At 42.8% G+C, this 20,721-nt stretch overlaps 1 protein-coding gene across 1 annotated transcript; it reads left to right on the forward strand.

The window, feature by feature from the left end:
• The first annotated feature begins 1,738 nt into the window (after positions 1 to 1,738).
• Positions 1,739 to 17,241, forward strand: AQP12B (aquaporin 12B). The gene is made up of 3 exons (XM_089681575.1): positions 1,739 to 2,345; positions 5,200 to 5,316; positions 16,473 to 17,241. Exons 1-3 carry the CDS (start codon positions 1,739 to 1,741, stop codon positions 16,694 to 16,696), a joined length of 948 nt encoding a protein of 315 aa, XP_089537701.1. The 3' UTR covers positions 16,697 to 17,241.
• Positions 17,242 to 20,721: the final 3,480 nt, after the last annotated feature.

Genomic DNA, 20,721 nt, shown 5'->3' on the forward strand with positions numbered 1-20,721 from the left:
CCTTGCTTTGTGCACTGGTGCGCAGTCATGTTGGACCAGGAAGGGGCCATCCTTAAACTGTTCCCACAAAGGTAGGAAAGTCTTGTTATGCTGACACCTTAAGCGTTCCCTTCACTAGAACTAAGGGGCCAAGCCCAACCCCTGAAAAACAATCCCACACCATAATCCCCCCTCCACCAAACACCACTTGGCACAATGCAGTTAGGCAAGTACCGTTCTCCTGGCAACCACCAAACCAAGACACGTCCATTGGATCACCAAACAGAGAAGCATGATTCGTCACTCCAGAGAACACATCTCCGCTGCTTTAGAGTCCAGTGGCGGCATGCTTTACATCACTGTATCCGACTCTTTGCATTGCACTTGGTGATGTAAGGCTTGGATACAGCTTCTCAGCCACAGAAACCCATAACATGCAGCTCTCTATGCACTGTTGTGCTAATCTGAAGGCCACATGAAGTTTGGAGGTCTTTAGCTAATGACTCTGCAGACAGTTGACAACTTTTGTGCACTGTGCTCTTTAGCATGCGCTGACCCGCTCTGTCATTTTACGTGGCCTACTACTTCGTGGCTGAGTTGCTGTTGTTCTCAGTTGTTTCCACTTTGTTATAATACCACTAATAGTTGACCGTGAAATATTTAATAGCAAGGAAATTTCACAGATGGACTTATTGCACAGGTGGCAACCTATCATAGTACCACGCTTGAATTCACTAAGCTCCTGAGAGAGACCCATTTTTTCACAAATGTTTGTAGAAGCAGTCTGCATGCCTAGGTGCTTGATTTTATACACCTGTGGCTATGGAGGTGATTTGGAGGGTTGTCCCAATTTTATTGACAATATAGTGTACTTTAACAAGTGACAGATCTATTCTACCCCAAACAAATTAATGTTGGTGGCATGTTCCAGGAAAGGCAATAATTAGTTATCCTTGCACAGACAGGTGATACCTAATCAAAATATTTTACTCACCCTTATGCTAACCATTAAACGTAACCTGGAATCCGCATAGGCGCTCATTAAAAATTGCAGTTTTTGACCATACTGGACTTGTAAATGCAACTGAAATTGGGGCCCTGCTTTGGGGAAGGGACCCAAAGTAGGTACTCCATGTCCTTTACTGCTGCTGGGTAACACTAGCCCAGAATTTGTGCTGGGCCCTCCAACTACAGTTATAAGTATGATACCTTTAACCATATTTCCAAACTGAGATGAAATAGGACACCATTTTGCATAAAGAAAATAAGACACCCCTGCCATTCTTTAGAGCCCTAGCCCAATCTTTACTATCTGTATTCACATAAACATGAACACTCAACTGAGCTGAGTGTTCATTTGTATGCTGCAAAAGGTGCCACAGGCATAATATTATTATACAGGATTTATATAGCGCCATCAGTTTGCTCAGTGCTTTATATGTTAAAATAGTGTTTGCCAGCATTTCACATTGGTAAATGCACTGAACTCTTTTAGAAATTTCATGAAGTCCATTAATGGGTTACTTATAAGTGCTGCTGAAGATAACACCTCATTTCATTCAAGAAGCAACATAGCAAGCATGTTGTTAATATTTATATTGAGTAAAATAACACCTGTAGAGTTTCCTAGCTGTGTCCTTGAAGCCAGTGGTTGTAGATTGGGCCACGTTTACCTACACTAAGCAGTAGTTAGGTTGTAAGCTTCCATCCATAGTTCTTTGTCAAAGGGCTCTCGGGTGCTGCATGTTTGCTTTTTATCATGGCTGGGCTGAACATAGTGGTAGGCTTTTTCATATCTGTGGTAGCACTGTCCCAGCTAATTCGATGGATAACAAAGAAATATCTGCCTGCCAGGATTTACAGATGCACAACCAACGAGCTAGCCAGCTCTTTGCAGCTGTGTGCCTGCTACATGGAGCTCCGCATTTTAGTGGAGATTGGCATGTGGGGTGGAGGTTATGGTCCTGATGTGGTCTCCACTCTTCTCTTTCTGCAGTTTTTAGCTCATGGGTTTACCTTTGATGGAGCTTCGGCAAACCCTATGGTATCTCTACAGGAGTTTCTGCTGCAGGATTGCCCTTTCTTAGATACAACAGTTAAAATATTTATTCAGTATGCTGGCATGGAGGCTGCTAGGTTTCTGACAAAACAGTATTGGATGCTGGAATTAACAGATTTCCACACAATCCAGATAATGATGATAGATGATTGCAGTCCATCTCTACAAACCTCTGTTGCTCAAGGCATCTTTGTAGAGGCAATATGTGCCTTCTGCTACCATTTGGTACTTCTCTACTTCCAAAACTCAAAACCGGTCTACAAGATACCAACAGTTGCTCTTACTGTAACTTTAATGGCCTATGCAGGTAAGAAGCCAATTTATTTACTTTAAACAATCAAAGTAAAATACAGTATCCTATTTCTATAGAGCCTGTGTCAATGGACTTTGGGGTTGTGTTGATGGCATGAGTTTGGGGGGATCATTCACACAAACTGAGTTCCTGTTCTATATTGACTGATATCATTGATTGGCTCCCTCACCTAGAGTGTGAGTGCTATACAGCCTGGCCATACATGATTTAAAAATATCAAATTCCTCCATTTTAACCCATCTATATTTTTGAGACAGATGGAAATTGCAGGGGCATCCATGGCTCTAACTTTAGCGGATTCAGCAGAAATTGTCATAATTCGAGCTACCTATGACCAGCTTTAGTTGTAACTTCAGACTGCAACCCAAAAAATTTAAAAAGACACTACAGCATTTGTTTAGATATGTTTCATTTGCATTATATCTCACCCTTCTATTATTTTTGAAGAGTAACTCCCTTTGTTAACAAAAAACATTCCACTGTAGGTCATCAATGTACATCGCAAGGATTTTAACAAATTTTGTTGCAGAGTCCTACCTTTTTGTTATTCTGAAGAAATAACTGTTTGTTTGTGTCCATGTGTGGAGTGACTATGTATGGGAGTGGCTTTATAATTATCAATCAGCTGCTGCACCTGCAGGGCTCTAATAAGGAAAAGTGCAGAGTCTGCATCCCTTTTTAGATGTGATTTTTCCCTTTGGGAGTATCCCACCAAAAATGTAATTTTCTTGCAGGGGATGCCCAAAATCTGACTTGCTTTTTAGTGCAGATGGGAGAATCAGTTAGCCAATCACACATTTCTGGGGGGGTGTTTTGTACACCATCTGTGTACAGAATGCCTCTGGGTAGCCATATTGAATTTCCTTTTACAGAAAGTGATAGCACTGCAGATTGAAAAGGAAAGGTCATTTTTAATTAACATTAAAGTACAATTTGCCTTGTGTCAAAATTTTATATGCTGTACTTTTTTTTATTTGCAATTTTTTTCCCTTAAAAGTGGCATTACCCTTTATTGTTTGAGTACTCAACATTTCCTTGATTGCATTTTTAAGTGAATGGTTGCTTCATGCAGTGCTTCTCCCCCAAGGCTGGTGTCAGCAGCTCTATATACTGTATGACTGGAGATTACAACATGATAGGGTAATCCCAGCAGCTGTTTGCTCTGTACACATATGGGATGCATGTGTGTGTATACATCAGCAATGGCAACAGCTAATGTTTAAAGGAGAGCTCTAGGAAATGATATGTAGCGCTTTCCCCCTAAAGGGACAACTATTTATGTCCCAAGGTTCTTTCCCAATAGATGCACCTGCAGCCAGGCACACAGTCACTCTTATCAATCAACACCAGTTTTAATTGTCAGTTGATAATACTTGGCTCTTCATAATTGCTTTATTAGTAGAATACAGAACAAGGTAATAAGAGATGTTCTGACAATTACATTAAGAAGGAGTCAAGAAAACCTTGTGGTTTCCAATGACAAATTACTATGGCAGAAAAACCCTCTTACTGTTTTTGTCCTGGGCATTGTTTTTCCATGTCTGGTTGGCAGCCAGGGTCCGGCACTAAGCCTGCTATCCTGCTACAGATAACTCAATACAATTGCTCCTCAGCACAATGTTACAATGCTTCTCAGCATTAGCTGCCTGTCCGACCTACTGGCTTAAAGCGATAGTTCACCTTTTAACAAAAAATAAAAAGGTAAACTAACTCACAACAACCTCCCAACACCTCCTGTTCCTTCTCCGCTTAGATTCTTCAATGATTGTCTTCTGCAGCCCATGCCAGCTGGTGTAGCGGTCCAGGCATTTGAAAAATGCAGTACAACGCTACATCAACTAGTGTGGGCAGTGAAAGACAACCATAAGGCAAGTGCAGTGAGTACTGGGGGTGTAGGGAGGGTGTTGTGAGTAAGTTCTCCTTTTTCCATTTTGTGAAAAGGTGGATTAATCCTTTAAGGAGGTGAGAGCTATGGGCACTGGTGGTGTGCTGAGGGTGTTGTGAGTTAGTTCTCCTTTTCATGTTTTGTGAAAAGGTGGACTAACCCTTTAAATAATTTCTGAATCAGTGACCTAGAACAAGTATTAAAAGCCTTCATCTGCTTACTTGTAAGCATTTGAAACAAAACAGCCAAGCAAGTGGCATTTGAAGAATGTAGCACAGTAAAGGCATTCTCTTTGTTTAAAATAAAAACAAATGCATGTACGCTTTTTGGCACAATGTACATTAGGCACCCACTGAAATCAATGGATGTACATAAATAATCTATTAACATATCTACATATTATATATACAGTACATTGCTGTTGGGCTACTGCCCTATCAAGTAGCACTGCATAGCAAGAATCAGAGCCTGTATGTTAAATGAGTGAATATGGCTGCCCCTCATACATTTAAATTAAAACTATATATAGAAGGAAGGTTCTTCAAAAAGCTAACACATATTTGCAGGATTTATATCAAGCCGATGGTTTGTGTATATATATATAAAAAATAATTGAAGACTATACATCCTGGTCAAATAGGCTCAAGGTTGCCTCTAGCTACTCAATTGGCTGCTACACAAAATTGACAGCATCATTGGTCTCAACCAGTCTCCTTTACAAACCTCATTATTTTCTCTGATTTCATCATAAACCGTTAGATGGAGGGTGTTAACTTCTATGCTCAGCATAAATCATGATAGTAAGCACTATTGTTCATTAAATCAAAACCAAGGTTGATGGATATTTATGTCTATGAAAGAGTCAACAAGGTAAGTAATTGCTCCTTTGGCTCACTACATCCTAGCTAATCTAGTGTTGGATCTTCTATTTGGCAATGTTCACCTAGTTGTTCCTGTCCTCAGGTGCCTCTTATACGGCAGCTTACTTCAACCCAGTCCTGGCATATGCCCTGACATTTGACTGCCCTGGGAAGAGCCTTCAAGAGAACTCTTTGGTCTATATTGGTGGTTCATTAGCTGGTGAGTAATTGTAAAATGAACTATTATCACAGAATTCATTTGATCAGAAGATAAAAAAATACTGATTGATACATGACTATAATGCAAACCAAAATGTAATTCATTTGGCTGGAGACCCCGTCTCCAACTTAAAAAATTGTAGGCAAAAGAAAAATAGAGTATTTTAGATTCTGTCCAAATATCAGAAACCTACATAGAAAGCACTTGCTGCTTTTCCTTTTGTCCATTTCAAGACCCATTTCTTGTGTCCTGGCTTGAGCAGGCTTGGTCCTATTCCTTTGTGCACATGCTCAGGTGTGGTTAGGGCTGTCAGCTCTATACTCCTTTAAAACAACCCCAGCATGCTTGTCGGTGGAGCCCCCTCGCCCATGCACATAAGGCCTTTACTCTTTCCCTTCCTCCTCCGGTGTATGTGTTCATGCACTCACCAATGCCCTGGACAAGTTGGGGCCGTGTTCATGTGGATTCAACATGAAGGCGGCAGCCAAACTTAGAAGTGATCCGTATACCTCGCGTATCTGTACCATAACCTGAGGCTTTACTGAATGTGCCACACTGTCCCTTGATACATACACCTGTATGGGATGCGACATTTTGAAGGGGACACCATCGAGCAATGTCCTGTTCCAGCAGTCCATCTCTCCTATCACCTCACTCCCAGTGAAAGCATATGATCCTGCTGGGTTTTGCATGAACTCACTTGTGTGCGCGACTTGTATTGAATAACTTCTTACCTGCGGTTCAATCCCTAGGGCCTCCTCCATGCAGATTTGGTCCCAGTTACTGGGGCACCAACCGATAGGGAGAAAGGCAGCAAACCGCTCTCCTCACTATGCATGAGACTTGTCACCCCTGCCAGTACTGCTTTCCCGCTGTCTGGCTGTCATATCATTCTCTTCTGCTGGTTGCCCCTAGCGAGGGCATGGTTTCCACTTCACACCTTGGTTGCATTATAGGCCCTGTTCTTCTGATACGCCATGTACCCCCATGCACCCTTTAGAGTAACTTCAAACCAGGCTTAGAAATGGGTAACAAAACTTTACTTGTAAATTCTGTAACAGCACAGTCCAAGAACACATAAGTCCCCTTCTTACTAACTCACTCTAGGCTGCCCAGGCATACCTTTAGCAAGTAGAAGTCCATGTATGGCAAAGTCTTTGACAGGTAAGTTCCCTTTTGGTAGTAATTGCAGGTGGCTCCTGAGTACATCTTCCTTACTGGACCTTTTGCTCTTCTCCCATGTGGCCCTCCTGGCTCTCTTGGACTAAGCCTTCTCCCTATATATAGTACCACAGGGTGGAGGGCAGAGTCCACAAAAGCCCAGGAAAGCAGCAGACCCAGTGTTAACCTTTCCCTTACTGGGCAGCCCAGAATCCCTACCAAAGAGCAACCCAATTTTGTGGACACCTGCCCACATACTATTGCTTGGGTGTGCATTTGTGTTATCCTATTTTGATGTAGCCTATTCTTATATCTTGCAAATCAGTTTCTGTACTTTTGACTCTGACCCATAGTCTGTTTTACCTTGGTACCTGTTTGTTTTTATTCAGTCTAGACCATACATGCCTTTGCCTGATAGTCCTAACCAGGGGCAAACTGACCATTTGGGAACTCGGGCACTGCCCGAGGGCCCAGGGTCAGTAGGGGGCCCCATGAGATGCCCCTGGTACCTTTTTCATAGGCTTTTTTGAATTTTGGGCAAGGACACAGGGGCCCCATGATCCCCTATTGCCCAGGGGCCCCATGAATTGTCAGTCCACCCCTGGTCCTAACCTTGGCTTTGTAGTTGACTACATCTCTATACAGCCCTTTGGCTTAGATTCTTGGCTCTAGTTATCCTTGACAACAACCTGGGCTACTCACCTTGACAACTCTACAGTATTTTGCTTCTCTTTACCAACCTGTTGCTTCTGACAACACTAAAGGTGATGTGATGCATCTGTGGCCATCAGACCTTCACAGAGTCCCAACATTTACACCAAACTTTTAACAAATGTTTTGGCTTGACTTGACTTCCACTTTATTGCATTTTTCACAGATCAAGAAAAAGTACACAAATGCAAAGTAGCCCTCATCTGTATGAGCCAGACATACCTTTTTATTAAATATGTATTTAGATAGCATTGTTTTTTAAAATGACATTGTACAATGGCTGTGGGTACTTTCGAGAATCATTATGATCCATGTACAGGGTGTTCATTATCACTGTTGCTAGCAGCCGTCCAAATCAACAATTCAATGTACATACACATAAGTTTGTCACCAATGTTTCAATATACATGCAAATCTGTATAAGAGAACATTTGTGGACTCCTACGACAGCTATTATTTATTATATTATACACCCCATATAAAGCACTAATGGCATTTCCTTAGTAACAGCATCAAGTTCTGAGAGTAGAGTGAAATGAACACTGCCCTGATATATTACAGGTATGTAATTGTGAAACTGAAGTGAACTTACAGAGGTAGAGGTGTACCTCGATTTACGAATTTAATGCGTTCTCCAGGATGTTTCGTATTGCAAACAATTTGTAAACCGAAATGCGGTTTCCCATAGGAACGCATTAAAAACCAATAATTCCATTCCGGAGGTCAGAAAAAAGTAAAAAATGTCTTTTCTCTGTTCAAAACACTTTATAAAGTGTACTTTAAAGGCATAAATACTGTACAGGGACATGATTAAAAAAAATTTGTAAATGCATTGAAAACCAATTAATCTGTTCTGGAGGTCAGAAATAAGTAAAAAAAAAAGTCTTATCTGTTCAAAACTCTTTATAAAGTGCACTTTAAAGGCACGGAGCCGGCGCTATAAACCTCCCAGGCACAATGCATCCTGGGAAAACTTACTTCGTATTGCAAAAAAATTTGTAAATCGAGGCATTATTTTCAAAGGATTTTCATTCGTAAACACAAAAATTACGTTAACTGAGGTGTTCGTAAACCGAGTTACACCTGTATATGTTTACTTTCTTTTTATACAGGTCAAAGAATTAGCAAAGCAACACAGAAGCATCACAAATGCAAGTCAGTAGTGCTGGTATATGACAGAGCATTAAACATTAAAGCTGAAGTATAGGGATGGATATTTTTGGATAGTTACATTAGTCCAACTTGGACCAATGTAAGAATGTACATATCATACCTGTGGGATCCCCATGGAAGCTGGAAATCAATGTTGTAGGCACAACGATTACAGTGATCTCCACCATCTTCCAGGTCCTGTGCCAAGTGACTGCCCTGCTGATAAGTGAATAGAGGAAGTTGCTTGGCAAAGACACATTTTATTCAATGAATGCAAAGCATTCTCTAATTGGATAAGGTGAAGTTTTTGACATCTTCGCCCTGCCCTTTCACCTCATTCAATCAGGAAATGCATTGCATTCATTGAGCAAACGCAGGCTTCTCTGAATGGCACCTGCACCTATCATGTGACCTCCTGTGTTCACTAAGCAGCAGTCAGCTGCTCAGCACAGGAACCAGAATCTAGCGGCAATACCTGTATTAGTGGTGCCCACTACAGTGTTCTCCATTTTCTTCGGGGACCAGCCAGAGTATGTACTTACATTGATCCAAGCTAGTCCAATCTAGGTATGCAAAAATAACCAGCTTCAGCTTTAAACATTAAACGTTCTACTTATGAACACCAAAACAGCCAGCTCTTACTTTTATTAATCAGAAAAGTATCACCATAATATTAATGCCTTGAAATAATTATCACTTTGTTGGTAGGGGCCTGTCTGCCTTGATGTCCCAAAAAAAACAATAAGAGTGTCTCAGTAGCTAACTCTTCCCAGCCAGATGGACTGTACAGTAATTGGTAATTTGAGAATGACAGTCTGTGGAAACATAAACTTTTCTTTTTTGTACATCATGGGACACAGAGCAGGCTATTATTGACTATGTGGGTTATAGGCCACCTATAGGTAAATGGACACTGGCTGACCAATGTGAGAGGAGGCCCTCCCCTAAATAACCTCTCCTACACAGGAAGTACTTCAGTTTTTCGCCAGTGTCTGTAAGGTGGATGGTCACTGAAAGTGTTGCTGTGCTCTTGGAGCATACCTGAAAGTCCAGAATTGTTCCATTAAAGAATCAGGGACTTTAATCTATCCTTTCGGAAGGCTGTGAGCCAAAATGGATGATACACGAGCCTCGCTGGATAAGAAGAAGAATCCTCGGGGTTTGGCCTGTAATGCGCTGGACCCCGTGCAGGTGGAACCCTGTGTAGTTTTAAATCTGACCAAGGTGCTTATATCAGAGTGTTATACGGGTCCGAGGCAGTGGCCCCTCAGTATGGGGCTGGGTCCTTGAAGGTCTGTATGACAATGCCTGCCGTGATGGATGAAGGTTGGTGTCTGGAGGAAGTCAGGGACCTGCGGCAGGACTGCTAAGATATCTCCTTTTATTCTCTCTGTAGGGAGAAAGAAAAAACCTCTATATTCGAGGGAAAAGGAGAGGTGTGTTGACTGAGGCTTCCACCAGGGGGAGTGTTTGCGATTGTTCCCGAGGTGTGCCTGCCTTTTTGTTTTTCGGCCACTAAAGGGAGTACAGCCGGTCATCAGCCATAGGGCGCATGCGCATGCACAGTAGTGGACGGAAACAGAAGTTGGCCATATTTGTTTATTAGGAGGCCAGAACACACATGGACTGCTGCTGCTGGGAAATTTCATGTAGCCGGGACACAGAGGGGGCTATTCAGTAGGGGGACGTGAGCACTCCTCTGAGGGGGAAATGTTGGCCAGTCAGGAGCCCTTGGTGGCTCACAAGGTCAGCATCTGCATTGAGTGTTTTTTTCTCAGCACACTACTTGCATAGCTGTATCTTGTGGTCTGTGTTTACTAGTGGAGGCATACAGGTATTACACTATGTGAAGTAATGTCTTCCAGAAAGCAGAGTGGGGGAGGTGCAGCAGGAAAGGGCCATAAGGGGCAGCCACCAGGTCCTAAGGAACCTAGTCAAAGGTCCGCTGTAATATCCTCTCCTGAGAGGACAGAAGTGGCTGGGCTGTCTGAGCCGCTGCATTTTTTTGGTATTGTGGCCACTACTGGGGCATCTGCCTCGGCACATGCAACCAAGGATGATCTTACTTCTGCCTTAACAGGGTTAGAAGATAGGATCGCTGGGATCATTGCATTGGTTTCTCAGGTGACTTAGAAGCGGGATAGATCTTCACTAGAACCACCAATCCTGGAGCAGGAGTGGGTGGAATCTGAGGATGGGGAAGAACTGGAGGAAAGTCACGTAGTAGAATCTCTGCCTGAGCAGTCACAACCTGAGGAGAAGCAAGCGGTCCCTGCCTCCCAGTCTCAGAGATTTAGTCCAGGACCTCACAGATATGGTGCGATCTGGATTCAGGTCACCTCCAATAGAAACCTCTGAGGTTATTTATTCTTCTCTGGGCTCTTTGACGCCTCCCCAGAGACCTTTCCAGTGCATCCTCTTATGGAGCAAATTTATATATACTAACTGGGATCACCCAGACAGCTTTTTTTGTTCCAACAAGGGGTTTTCTTTGTTGTACCCCATGGGAGAAAAGTTTAAGCAATGGGGTTTGCCTGTAGTGGATGCAGCTGTTTCATCCCTGAATAAATCTTTAACATGTCCTGTGGAGAATGTGCAGGTTTTCAAGGATCCAGCCGATAAGAAGCTGGAATCTCTCCTTAAGGCCTCCTTCTCCCTGGCGGGTTCTTCTGTACAGCCACCTGTGGCAGCTATTGGCATTTGCCAGAGTCTTTCTGACCACGTCAAGTAATGGCTTGGAAGACCATCAATGCAGAGGGAGTGTTCCTCCGGATTAGGAGGATGTTCCAAGTGCTTTATGTTTTGCAGTTGATGCTGTTAAAGATTCAGTGCAGCAAATTTCTCGCTTGGTGCTTATTAGGGCACTTGTGCAGGGTTTTGTGGCTGGAGAGTTGGTTGACAGAACTGCCATACAAAAAATTGTTGGCAGGTTTTCCCTTTCATGGGGAACGGCTGTTTGGGGAATATTTGGATAAGTATATCCAAACAATTTCAGGGGGAAAGAGTTCTCTTCTACCCTTTAAGAGGAAGTTCAAATGCCCTTCTTTTAAGGTGTCAGTGGCTTCGGTTGCTGGCTCCTCATCTACTAGGCAGTCGTTTCGCCACACGCAGATCCCAGCCTCCAGAGGTAGAACTCAGAATCAGAACCCAAGAAGGCCCTGGGTGCAAAAGTCATCCAAGGCAGATCCAAAGTTCACCTCCTTAAGAAGAAGCGCCTCCACTCGTTTGGGTGGGGGGGGAGACTTTTGAATTTTGTGGCTGCATGGAGGGCTCTAATACAAGACAAATGGGTAATTTCCACATTTTTTTATGGGGTACAGACTAGAATTCCTGGTCTCTCCCGCTCCCAAGTTTCTAAAATCAAATGTACCAGTAAATCCAGAGAAAAGAAGAGCTCTGTTTAAGGCACTCTATTGCCTACTGTCTCAGGGAATGATCACGCAGGTTCCAGCCGACGAATGGTTTCAGGGGTTTTATTCAAACCTGTTTACAGTCCCAAAACCAAATGGGGATGATAAGGCCCATTTTGGACCTCAAGGGGCTAAATCAGTTTTTTTGTATGGGATCATTTCGGTCAGTAGAGGCCTTCCTACAGGCAAGAGATTTTTTAGCGTCCATAGACATCAAGGACGCATACCTACATGTACCAATATTCATTCCTCACCAAAGATGAGGCTCTCAGAGTTTTCACAAAAATTCTTGCTCCGTGTTGGGTCTACTCAGAATTCAGGGGATAGTGGTCACAGGTAATCTAGATGATCTCTTGCTCAGAAGTCGATCAGTGCCAGGTCTGAAGCGGGATGTGGTCCTTATGATGCAGGTCCTATACCAGCTGTGCTGGGTGCTCAACTTCAAGAAGTTGGCCCTGGAACCAGTGCAGAGCCTGGAGTATTTGGGGATGGTCCTACACACAGCTCAGGCAAAGGTATTGCTGCCTTCAGGGAAATGTTGTGCCCTGAGGAGCAAGGTGTGCAGTTTGAAGGCCAAGACTTGTCCTTCAACTTACCTCTGTATGAGGTTGCTAGGGAAGATAGTGGCCTCGTTCAAGGCTATTCCCTATGCCCAGTTCCACTCCAAACTGTTGCAAAGGTACATTCTGACTGTTTGGAACAAAAAGATTCTGGCCCTGGATTACTGCATGTCTCTGCAGGTGCTGCGAAGCCTGAATTAGTGGTTGGTGACTCACAATTTTGAGAGAGGAAGATCCTTTCAGATCTGTCCTAGAGGAAACTGTCCTAGAGGGGGCCACATTTCAAGGAAAGTAGCTTCCATGGGAAAGAGTTCTTCCCATCAATGTCCTGGAATTTTGAGCAGTAAGGCTGGCTCTGAGGTATTGGACATCCAGGCTTCAGGGTTGGCCTGTAAGAATTTAGTCTGACAATGCCACAGCAGTGGCATACATCAAACACCAGGGCGGTACTAGGAGTCGAGGTGCTCAGAAGGAGGTGAACTACATTCTGACTTGAGCAGAGAGATATGTTCCCAGTTTGTCAGCAATGCTAATTCTGGATGTGGAAAATTGGCAGGCAGATTATCTCAGTTGCCGGCAGTTGATTCCAGGGGAATGGACTTTTGCATCCTGATTATTCAAGGAAATCTGCCTGCGTTGGGGTTTCCCAGATGTAGATCTTTTGGCATCCAGGTTCAACAACAAGGTCGATCTTTTTGTGTCCAGGGTAAGGGACCCTCCTGCAGCAGGGGTAGATGCCTTAGTAATTCCTTGGAACCAGTTTTTACTGATTTATGCCTTTCCTCCGATCCAGCTACTGCTACCTCTCTTGCGCAGGATTCGGGAGGAGTCTATTCCGGTGATACTGATGGTCCACACTTTTTTACAGGAAGTAATGCATATTGCTCCTTCTGTCAGGTTACGTTTGTGCCCTTGGGACCTGAACTTGGTTTTGCAAGGCCACCATTTGAACCTATTAGAGAAATTCCACTGGTCCTGTTGACTCGTAAGATGTTGTTTCTAGTGGCAATTACTTCTGCAAGAAGGGTGTCGGAGCTGTCAGCTCTTTCTTGCAGAGAACCATTTCTGGTTTTGCATCATAAGGTGGTGTTGTGACCTCAACCATCTTTTTTACCAAAGGTGGTTTCTAGTTTTCATCTCAATCAGGACATCATTCTGCCTTCATTCTTTCCTAGGCCTCCGTCAGCAGGAGAAAGATCTCTGCATACCTGGAATGTGGTACACGCTGTAAGCGTCTTCTTGAAGGTGACAGCACAGGTCAGGAGGTCAGATGCTCTATTTGTGCTGCCAGAGGGGCCTAGGAAGGGGCAGACGGAATCCAAGGTGACTATTTCACATTGGATCCGCCAATTGATCATTCAAGCCTATGGTATGAAATGTAAGGCTCCACCCTTATGGATGAAGGCACACTCTACCAGGAGTGTGGGGGCATTTTGGGCAATCTGCCATCAGGTGTCAGTGGCTCAGGTTTGCAAGGTTCTACCAGGTGGATGTCCAAGCCACAGAGGATTCTGCCTTTGCCATTTTACAGACAGCTGAGTAGGTCCTGAGGAATTATTGTCGGTGGCTATCATGGTGTCACCCTCCCCTCAAATCTCTTATTGCTTTGGGACATCCCACATAGTCATGAATAGCCTGCTCTGTGTCCCGTGATGTATGATAAAGAAATTCCTTGCCTGTAAAATACTTTTCTTGGAGTACATCAAGGTCAAGACACAAAGGTCCCTCCCCTCCTTCTGGAATTTCATTGCTTGCTACAAAAGTACTTCCTGTGTAGGAGGGGTTATATAGGGGAGGACTGAGCCGTGCTCTGTGTGTCCCATAGACACACAGAGGCGGCTCAGAAGTGAGCACGCACTATTGCCTCCAGAGCAAGAAGCTAGCTCTGGGGGCAGTCAGCAAGGGGGAGGAGCCAGGAGAATCAGCAGGGGACCCAGGAAGAGGAGGTCTGGGGCTGCTCTGTGCAAAACCATTGCGCAGAGTAGGTAAATATGATGTGTTTCTTATTTTAAAGAGAAAAAAGCCTATAGAACCACCTTAAAGTATTTAGAGCTTTCCACACACCATGGAGAGATCACCATGCTGTGATATTCATGACTGATCTCATCAATTGCCAGAGTTATTAACCACTTCCTGTCCGGACACTTTTACCCCCTTCCTGTCCAGGGCAATTTTTAGCTTTCAGCGCTATCACACTTTGAATGACAATTGTGCGGTCATGCAATACTGTACCCATATGAATTTTTTTGCATTTTTTTGAGACAGATAAAGCTTTATTTTGGTGGTATTTATTCACGGCTGGGATTTTTATTTTTTTTACTATGTAAATAAAAAAAAGTCCAAAAATTTAGAAAAAAGTGTTTTTTTTAATAAAATTATGCAAATAAATAATATTTCATCATAAATCTTGGCCAAAATTTATTCCGTTATTTTTTTAGTAAAAAAAAAAAATCCAAATTAGTTTATAACCAAAAATTATAATTTTTAAACATTTTTTTTACATTTTTATTTTTTTTTATATTATTTTTTATTTATTTTTTTTACATACTGTCACCCTAGCAGTACAGTGTCACCATGGTGACACTGTACTACTTGTGGGGGGTGATGAAGATTTTTTTTTTTTTTTTTTTTTACACTGATTGCTTTTACACCCATATAGGATGTAAAAGCAATCATTTCTCTTTCTCTCTGTCTGCATTCTTGCAGTCATTGAGAATTACTGTCACATGGTACAAGGCTGTTGTGAATAGCCTTGTACAATGTGACCTCTGTGATCATTCACAGATTTCACACATAGTAAGCAATGATGTCACAAGTGACATCTTGCTTACTACTTTGCATGTGATCACTGATTCGCCAATCAGTGATCACATGATCGGGACCTCGTACAGAGGTCCCGTCTGACGATCAGTGTTTCACTGTGTCCGGAGGACACAGCGGGCACTGGATCGCGGTGGTGCGCACTCCCAGGGAGCGCGCACAGCTAGAAAAGGCGGGTGCTGTTTATGAACGGCAACCCGCCCCTGGACTGCCACCGCCCTGCCGTTTATAAACAGCAGGCGGATGGCAAGAGGTTAATTATCAAAGTGCCCGAATGATGAATAAAATGATAATTGTCTGGTTACTGTGGGCTTCAACTTTTTTGTTCTTTTTCAATAGATTAGTAAATAGTTCTGTCAAACTTTTATTGCTGTCCAGCAGGGGCGGACTGACCATTTGGAAACTCGGGCACTGCCCGAGGGCCCGGGGTCAGTAGGGGGCCCCATGAGATGCCCCTGGTACTTTTTTCATAGGCTTTCTTGAGTTTGGGCAAAGACACAGGGGCCCCGTGATCCCCTATTGCCCGGGGGCCCCATGAGTTGTCAGTCCACCTCTGCTGTCCAGGACTGTGCTGTCAAGAGCATGCTTCAGTTTCTGTCTCTGTGACAACAACACAGGAAAAAAGGTAGCAGTTGTCACAGGTACATTAAGACATAGGGGTTGATTTACTAAGGGCAAATAGACTCTTTGCAAGTGCAGTTGCACTCTGCAAGGGAATTTGCTCTAGAACTTAGTAAATGAGGGGAAGCTCTGCTGACTTCCATCATCCAATCATGTGCAAGCAAAAATGCTGTTTTTTTTAATATTCCTTGCATGTTATTGGGCATTCTTTGCAAAGTGAAGCTTCACCTCATTTAGTAAGCTCTGGAGCAAATTCCCTTGCAGAGTGCAATTGCACTTGCAAAGTGCACAGTCTATTTGTAAATCCACCCCATACATAGTAATATTAGCCTGAAAGGTATTCTGTGTACCATTATACTGAAAAATAAGTGTTTTTTTGTAGTCTTTGTTCTTCCAGCAAGTGAGGGAAAATGTCTCCAAATGAGTGGCAGTGAAAACTTTATAAGGCTTCTATTCCTTCCCCACTCTGTTCAAAACTTTAAAAAATGTTTTGGTTGGAGTGGAGCTTTGTTAAATGGTGCCACTGTGTCTGCTTCATATCATTCTTCTTATGATATGTTTGCAGAAGCAAATTGGATCATGCTTTGCTGGGGTTTTTTTGCCTTCCTCTGGATCAACTGTGGGTATAGGATTAAAACGTTTTTTTTTTTTAATGGTTTAACAGGATGGACTTTTGTCTTTTTTCAGCCAGACTAACTATGTAACTGTGTTTTGTATCCAGGCATGGTGGTGGCCCTCTTCCTGTACAAGGGAAACATCCCTCGACTCTTCCAGAGGAATCTACTCTACAGCCAGAAAAGCAAATTCAGAACACCAAAAACAAAGAATGTTCAGCCTAAAACCTCAAGTAATAAATCATCACCTGCAAAGAGTTCAGAGAAAAAATCCAATATGGCGAGGCAGCGTAAAGTGGAGAATGTGACACTAAAAGACAAAAGCAGTTAAATCTGTTCTAGAATTTTTTTTACTGGATTCTTTACCCTATAGGTAGAAAAAAATACCCCTCTCTAGCTCTTTGGAATTTACAGCACAGATGTTCATTGTTCCACTGCTTCCAAGGCTTCATCAAACGTTTATCAACTGATTGGTAAAGAAAAGTGGTCATGAGAGAATTATGAGGGCTGCCATTGCTGACCTCTTCTGAAAATGCTAGTTCCTTGGCTGTGTTGTTGATGAATTGGCTTCAATGCTTTCTGAGTCACTGACCTGGGCTGAGTATAAAGATAAGGAATCCTGACACTTTTCTGACAGTCATTTTCAGCATTTATGTTTAAAACATTTTGAATACAGAAATGGACAGACCTTTTTAAAGGAGGTCAGCAAAGGCAGCCCCTATACTTTGCCCATCACAGGGTAACTTTAAAGTAGTAAATACATCCTTCCCAATGATCTTCTCTATCAAATATCTTTGTCAACAGGCTTATATATTTTACTTTAGAACAAGAAGCTGTAAAAGACATTTTAAGAATAAAAGATTTTGAATAAAAATATTTCTGGCTGTATTAGACTTGTTTTAGACCTATATTGCATATGTTCTGAAATTACTCTAAAAATCACATATTGACTTTTATGACGAAAATGGATGAAGCGTATTTAGCAGAATTAAATAATTGCAATCCATTTGGACTCATCAGCAGAGCAAAGTAGGAAGAGGCGCAGTGTTAACGTCTCTGTAAATCCCAACTCTATTTTCAGTATATTCAGCATCATGTCTTACTGTAGGGGCGTATTTACCACAAGGCAAACAAGACATTTGTCTAGGGTGGAATTTTTCAGGGGGGGGGCAGCGGCATTTTTCATGTGGGCAGAGCCGCCCCCTGAAAGAAGGGATGGAAGAATGAACACACGCAGCATGGAAACCAGGTGGGATCTGAGAGAGGCTGAGGGTTGCTTGATGGTGTATGCAGAGCCTGACTCTTGTTCCTGGGGATGTCCAGAGCTGCGAAGGTGAGTGTCTTCTATCTTGCCAGGGTGGGGGGGTTGCCAGTGTATGGGGGGCGGGGTTAGTGGAAGGCTTTCTCGGGTGGGGGTGGAGCTAGTGTGTTGTTGGGCAATGTTAGGCTCTTTGTGTGGGAGGGGGTGTTGGTCGGTGTCAGGGTCTCTCTGTGGGGGGGAGCCAATTTTTATGTTGCCTAGGGCAGCACGAAACCTGAATACACTACTGTCTTACTGTATACAGTTTTCTTAGGCAAATCATTTGTTTGTGAATCTGTTGTAAAGTTTCTTACCTGGAGTTCCTGCCAGTAACAGCACTTCTTGTTGCAATGCAAACTACAGATAGGCAACCCAATGGCCAACTAAAGGAGCATGCACCCCAGGCTACGTGACAACACTGCTGCTAATTGCAAGTCTGTGGCTTACCCTAGATTTACACTTGTCTGGATTTGTGGCTCGCGATTGCATGGGTATGGCAGCCTATTAATGTGAATGGTCTGCTGTACCTGCGTTTCCTCCAAAAAAAGGCGCTTGCACCATTTTAAAAACACATCCACACGGAAATCGCATGGTACTTATGCACCATACGATTTCCCTGCATTTCATGCACCTGAAAACACGCTGTCAGTTGAGATGCATGAGGTGCAATTAAGATTGAATGGCAGCCCAGCGTGTCTCTAAAGAGCAGAATGTTTTGGCTGCGAGCTGTTGCCATTGCGGGACCAGCTGTGATTCCCGCACCCGCAACCACCACGCACAGTGTGAACCTAGCCTTAGTGTTGCAATAGAATGTTACATATAGTTACATAGTTAGTCTGGCTGAAAAAAGACAAAAGTCCATCCAGTTCAACTAAAAAAAAAAGTTATAATCCTATACCCACAGTTGATCCAGAGGAAGGCAAAAAACCTGGCAAAGCATGATCCAATTTGCTTCTGCAGGGGAATAAAAAATCCTTCCTGATCCCCGGACAGGCAATTGGATATTCCCTGGATCAACTTTACTAATAAATGTTAGTATCCAGTTATATTCTGTGGATCTAAGAAAGAATCCAGGCCTTTTTTAAAGCAACCCACTGAGCTGGCCAGAACCAACTCTTGATGGAGTCTAATCCACATTTTACAGCTCTCACTGTGAAGAAACCTTTCCATGTTTGGAGATTAAATTTCTTTTCCTCCAGACGTAAAGAGTGCCCTTCTTGTCCTCTGTGATGACCTCAGGGTGAATAGCTCTACTCTGAGTTCACTATATGACCCACTGATGTATTTATACATGTTGATCATATCCACCCTTAATCTCCTCTTCTCAAGAGAGAATCAATTCAGTTCCTCTAATCTTTCCTCATAGCTGATCTCCTCCATGCCTCTTATCAGTTTGGTTGCCCTTCTCTGTACTTTCTCCAGTTCCCCAATGTTCTTTTTGTGAATTGGTGCCCAAAACTGAACTGCATATTCCAGATGAGGTCTTACTAATGATTTGTACAGGGGTAATATGATATCTCTCTCTCTGGAGTCTATACCTCTTTTAATAAAAGAGAGGATTTTGCTCGCTTTAGAAACCGCAGCTTGGCATTGCATGCCATTATTAAGTTTGTGATCTACCAGAACTCCCAGATCCTTCTCCACCATTGATTCCCCCAGTTGCACTCCCCCCCCCCCCCCCCCCCCCCAGTATGTATGATGCATGCATATTCTTAGCTGTTACTTGCTGGAGATTTCAACAGAGTAGCCTCCCTAGCGGTCTGATTATGTCAGTATTTCTGTGCTCAAAGCAGTACATTTTTTTGCATGGAAATATGTATTTTTTTTATTGTAGGTCTGTAATTTTTAGGAATAACTCACTGAAATCTGTCCGAACAAAAGTCTAGTACACATGATAAAATTTGAAACACGATATCATAAATTATAATTTAATAAATAATCATAAAAAATAATATAATAATAATTTTAATTAAATAATATATTCAAACCAAAAACACTGAAATTTGAAATATAGCGCCAAGTTCGCACATCACTGAGCAAAGTCGCAAAATTGTTTTCAGTGTCTGATGAAGAATTTCCCCACGAATCATTATCACTCAATTCTGCAAGTAGTTCTGATTTACTATCGCTGTTCTCTAGCTGGTTTAAAACCGCTTTTGACCTAAAGGGATGCTTTTTGGACGCCATGGACGTTTCTCAGTTTCCAGGCAGAAAGAACAGTAAAAATGCAGGCAGGGCACAGGACAAAGCACTAGGGACAATATGTATGTGAAATGGTTTGATACAGTAATGTTATACCATGAGATTTTAGTGAATGTCACTTTTACAACTTTCAAATTTCCCGCCAGTTCCGTCCCCCGTACATCCCAACGTCGCAGGGAACGGAACCCAGAAGACAGATGCCGGCATGGGCCAGAGGAGATGGCCGGGGACACTGCAGGAGGGACATCGCGGGAGTGCAGGACAAGGTAAGTGAAGAAGAGATCCCGGAGCAATGCTGCAGGGTATTCCCGAGTGTAGCTCGGGGTTACCACTTGTGGTGCTGAAACTTTACCCCGAGCTACACTCAGGAATACCTCCAGGGAGGTTAACAAAAAACAACGTGCCTAATAAAACTGTATACAGTCAGACATGATGGCAAATATACTGAACAATAGATTGTGATTACATACATCCTAAAAGGTTATTGTCCATGGGAAGTAATAACCTATTTAAATCCACAAGAATTTTAGACAAAATGGTAGAATACAAACATACTGGTTGTGTTTCCTCTTCTGGATTCCTAATATGAATGTACTGTATAAAGTACTTGCTTTAAAGCAATATTAAACCGAAATACAAACATTTATTAAATTGCACCTCACCAATTCTTAGATGTGGTGGCTGCATTAGTTTTCTTTTTTAGGCTTTTTTCCCTTATTTTCACCTGTGAGCTAGCCAGTAAATCAGTTTGACTACAGTTTAAACAAAAGGTGCTGTCCTACAGATATACCAGTTACAGGGTTCCTTTACTTTCACCTGATGCTCCCACCAGTAAGTCTATTATTTTTCAACTT

This window comes from Staurois parvus, unplaced genomic scaffold (genome assembly GCF_062004578.1).
Source record: "Staurois parvus isolate SC_StPar_1 unplaced genomic scaffold, SC_StPar_1.0 ptg000270l, whole genome shotgun sequence".
Taxonomy (NCBI): domain Eukaryota; kingdom Metazoa; phylum Chordata; class Amphibia; order Anura; family Ranidae; genus Staurois; species Staurois parvus.

Excerpts from the sequence above, each read along its gene's own strand:
- AQP12B (XM_089681575.1), top strand. The coding sequence starts at position 1,739 with ATGGCTGGGCTGAACATAGTGGTAGGCTTTTTCATATCTGTGGTAGCA. Across the intron at positions 2,346-5,199 it reads AACTTTAATGGCCTATGCAG|GTGCCTCTTATACGGCAGCT; the intron begins GTAAGAAGCCAA and ends TCCTGTCCTCAG. Across the intron at positions 5,317-16,472 it reads TATTGGTGGTTCATTAGCTG|GCATGGTGGTGGCCCTCTTC; the intron begins GTGAGTAATTGT and ends TTTTGTATCCAG.